Raw genomic sequence first — 3,947 nt, forward strand, 5'->3', positions numbered from 1 at the left:
ATAACACAACAATAACAGTAATAATAGCAACTTTTACCACTTGACAGCCAGGGTGGTGGCGGTGATAGTGGCCTTTTATATATACCCGATATTGGCCAAGTCTTCTTCCGAATATTGGCAGGTACCCGTGGATTTATTTCATCACAACATATAAACTTATATCAAAACAGCCATCATTAACGACATCATCATTACAGTATCACCGACTATATATATATATATATATATATATATATATGTATGTATGTCTGTCTGCAAGAAGAAATCTGAGAGGATTAACAGAAACAGGAGATAATTTCTAAAGAAGAAGAAGAATGGTTTTGGTGCCGAGATACTATTCTATCTCTGCTGCCATATTTTGATATATGTAAAAAAAAAAAAAAATACCCAAACAAACAAGGATTTATTCTGGGGAAACAAAAACCAAAATCTACCACCTAAACACACAAAATTGTATATATATATACACACACACACACATTCATAATATATATTGTTTATGCAATATAGTTCTGTGTCTAGAACTTACACCTTATATATACACACATGTATGTAAATTTGTCTATGTAATATCTATCTATCTATCTTTCTATCTACCTACACTAACATATCTGTGGATCGGTCTATATAACATATAAGATACGTATTGTACATTTGTGTATATAAATACATATTGTAAATTCTATAACATATATACACTCGTTTGTAAATATGTTCATATAAAAATATTTACAATCATGTATGTAGACTTGTATATTATATAATACACAGTATAAATGTACAGATATGTAAATTTTTCTCATACACACACATTTATGTAAATTTGTCAACATACAGCATGTACATACAATATATATACTGGTGATTTCTGAAAGTGTGTGCATATATATATTTTATATATATAAAAAAATTAAACAGCAAAAAAACAAAACAAAAAAGAAGACCCATGAAGAAGCTAATTTCTTGCAAAGTGATGGATAACCTGGGATAAAGAGATAATTACCAATTCGAAGAATTATATAAGCCAAAAGGATTCTTATTTTATTTAACAAAAGACTGGATTTATGAAGGACAAATTACCAAAACAAGACTTAATTGCTATTGTTGCTATTACTGCTGCAATTAACACCACTACAAATATTATATTCCTACTGTGGTAGTGGTTTATATAAACAAGGGAAGTGTGTATATATATTATATATACAATAAAACGTTGACCACTGTGGAAAGACAACAGTATTAACAAGAACAGGCCTTGTATGAGTGATGTGGTGAGTGTATAGAATAGTCGAGATAAAAAGAGTATAGAAGGGACATTATATATATATATATTTATTATAAATAGACAATTGGTGATTATGTGTATTATATATGTGTGTAGAAAGAGTGTCATGTAGTGTGAGTGAAGGATATATATATATATATAGAGAGAGAGAGAGAGAAAGGGAGTACAAATAGATTTCTAGTGACGCGACAGAAATATAGAGAGAGGGGGAGCATTAAGATATATACATATATAAAGAGAGGAGGAGTGAGAGGATAAACGTAATAGAAAAAAGAAATTGATAGACAGAAAAGCAGGCGCAACAAGACATTAAGTGACAGAGGTTAGGGTGGAGTGAAAGGAAGAGGACTAGTGGACAAAGATAGATAGAGAGGACTAATGAGGTTTAATTAAACCAGTAGATAGAGAGATAAAATTAGAGAGAGGGAGGGAAGAGTCACTGCTAAAGGAGTGCAAGAGTGTTAGCGAGAGGAAGAGTTAGGACAGTCGATAGAAAGAGGCAACACAACCAGTGTCGATAGATATATAAATAGAAGGAGGGGAAGAGGCTGTAGAGAAAGTGTGAGGCCAGTATCGATAAACAGAGATCGAGAGAGGGGTAGGAGTGATAGAAATACGGTAGAGAGGTGTGAGAGGCGCAGTAAGACCAGTGTCGATAGACAGATAGAGGGGAAGGAGTGATAGGAGCAGTCAGGCCAGTGTAAATAGAAAGATTAAAAGAGGGGGAAGGAGTGACAAAAGATAAGATAGAGAGGGTGTGAGTGAGAGGAGCAGAGAGGCCAGTGTGGATAGACCAATTGATAGAGAGAGGGGAAGAAATAGTGATAGGGAAAGATAAGATAGAGAGGGTGTGAGTGAGAGGAGCAGTGAGGCCAGTGGAGAGACGACAACAAGATGGAGGCGGTAGCGAAATATGACTTTAAAGCTACAGCCAGCGATGAATTAAGTTTTTTAAAAGGAAGCATTCTCAAGGTAAATAAAAAACCATCCAGACAAGAAAAATCATTACACTCACCATGACAGAAAATAACAAACGAGCATCTTACATTTTTAAATGTTTTTTTTTCTTCAATGTTCATTTTTGTATGTTCGTGTTTAATTTAATTGGATTATTTATTTAATTATTTTCCCATCTTTTTACCTGTTTACCTACTTTGTCTGTCTATCTACCCATCCATCCGTGTATCCATACATCTTCATAGCTACATATCAGTTTATTTAAGTATCTACACGCAGACCCCTCTATTTACCCATGTATCTCTCTATGTATGTATGTATTCATCTATATCTTTCTATCCATCCATCCATTTGTCTATCTACCCTCATGTCTACCCGTATAGCTACAATCTGTTTTTATTATGTTATTCGGACGTTTATGAAATATTTTTTTTCCCTAAACCACACTTTTTCAACCCCATTGTTCCCCCTTACAGCTCCCTCTGTCCACTGATATATGATTTTTTTTCTCCACAGATTTCATATATCCCTTCTTTGACAACCACCCCCACACTTTATTTTTCCCTCTATAGTTGTAAAAACCATGTCACAACTATTTCAATCATACCCCTTTTCTCACTTATATTTAACTCCCCCCTTTAAATGTCCCTCTCTGTGAAACTCCCCACCTTTCTATCCGACATCATCTCCACCTGTAATTAAATCTGTCTCTCTATAAACATCCAGTCCAACCTTCATGAAACTTTGATTTCAAAATCCTCACCCATCCTTAATTGAACCATTATTTACTCCTAATTCATCCGGGTGTGTATGATAACAGTTTTCTTATGAGACAGTACACACACACACACACACACACACACAATGATGAAGTTATATATATTGTCTTTCATGATTATCACAGTTATTATATTAATGGTTTGAAATTTTGACACAAAGCAAGCAATTTCGGGGCTGTGGGTAAGTTGATTACAACGGCCCCCAGCATTCAACGGGTACTTATTTACACGATCTCGAAGAAATTCGAACTCGGAATATAATAATAATAGAGTATATTGTGTGTTAGGGTGTATAACTATGCGTAGGTATATATATATGTGTATATATATATACACATACATACACACATAGTATATATGTATATATATATATATATGGCGATCGTGCTACTACAAACGAAAGATCGCCATATAGGCTACATACATACACACATAGTATATATATATATATATATACATACACACATAGTATATATGTATGTGTGTATATATATATATATATATATATACACATACATACACACATAGTATATACTCTCGCATACATGCAAATGTGTGTTTATAATTGTAGGTATATATGTGTTATATTATACATGTATATATATTCGGGTGTGTATGTGTGTATACAGACACACGCGCGTACACAAAATTAAATAGTGGACGTAAGTGTGGTTGTTTACATGTCCAGTGTCTGATCAAAGATGTTGGTATTTTAAGGCCGACCATTTTGAAACTTGGGGTACAAATTGGTTTGACGAAGTTAAGAAATATCTTAACTCTGTAAACACTTTTAAGTGGGGGCTTTTTAACTTGGACATCGTAACATACACACGCACATATATAGCAAATATAGCAAGAGGCGAATGTATTTGATTCATTCCTTCGTTGGTTTTCTTTTTTGAAACAAATTGATTATAGCCCTAAAT

General features: G+C 33.6%; 1 protein-coding gene across 1 annotated transcript in view; it reads left to right on the top strand.

The window, feature by feature from the left end:
- The first annotated feature begins 1,594 nt into the window (after nt 1–1,594).
- The window catches only part of LOC115222877 (growth factor receptor-bound protein 2), a 108,538-nt gene continuing 106,185 nt past the window's right edge, over nt 1,595–3,947 (top strand). The window contains exons 1-2 of the mRNA XM_036511918.1: nt 1,595–1,607; nt 1,783–2,257. Of these exons, the coding sequence (XP_036367811.1) occupies nt 2,180–2,257 (78 nt within the window). The 5' untranslated portion in view covers nt 1,595–1,607; nt 1,783–2,179. The remainder of the gene's footprint in view (nt 1,608–1,782; nt 2,258–3,947) is intronic.

This window comes from Octopus sinensis, linkage group LG21 (genome assembly GCF_006345805.1).
Source record: "Octopus sinensis linkage group LG21, ASM634580v1, whole genome shotgun sequence".
Classification (NCBI taxonomy): Eukaryota; Metazoa; Mollusca; class Cephalopoda; order Octopoda; family Octopodidae; genus Octopus; species Octopus sinensis.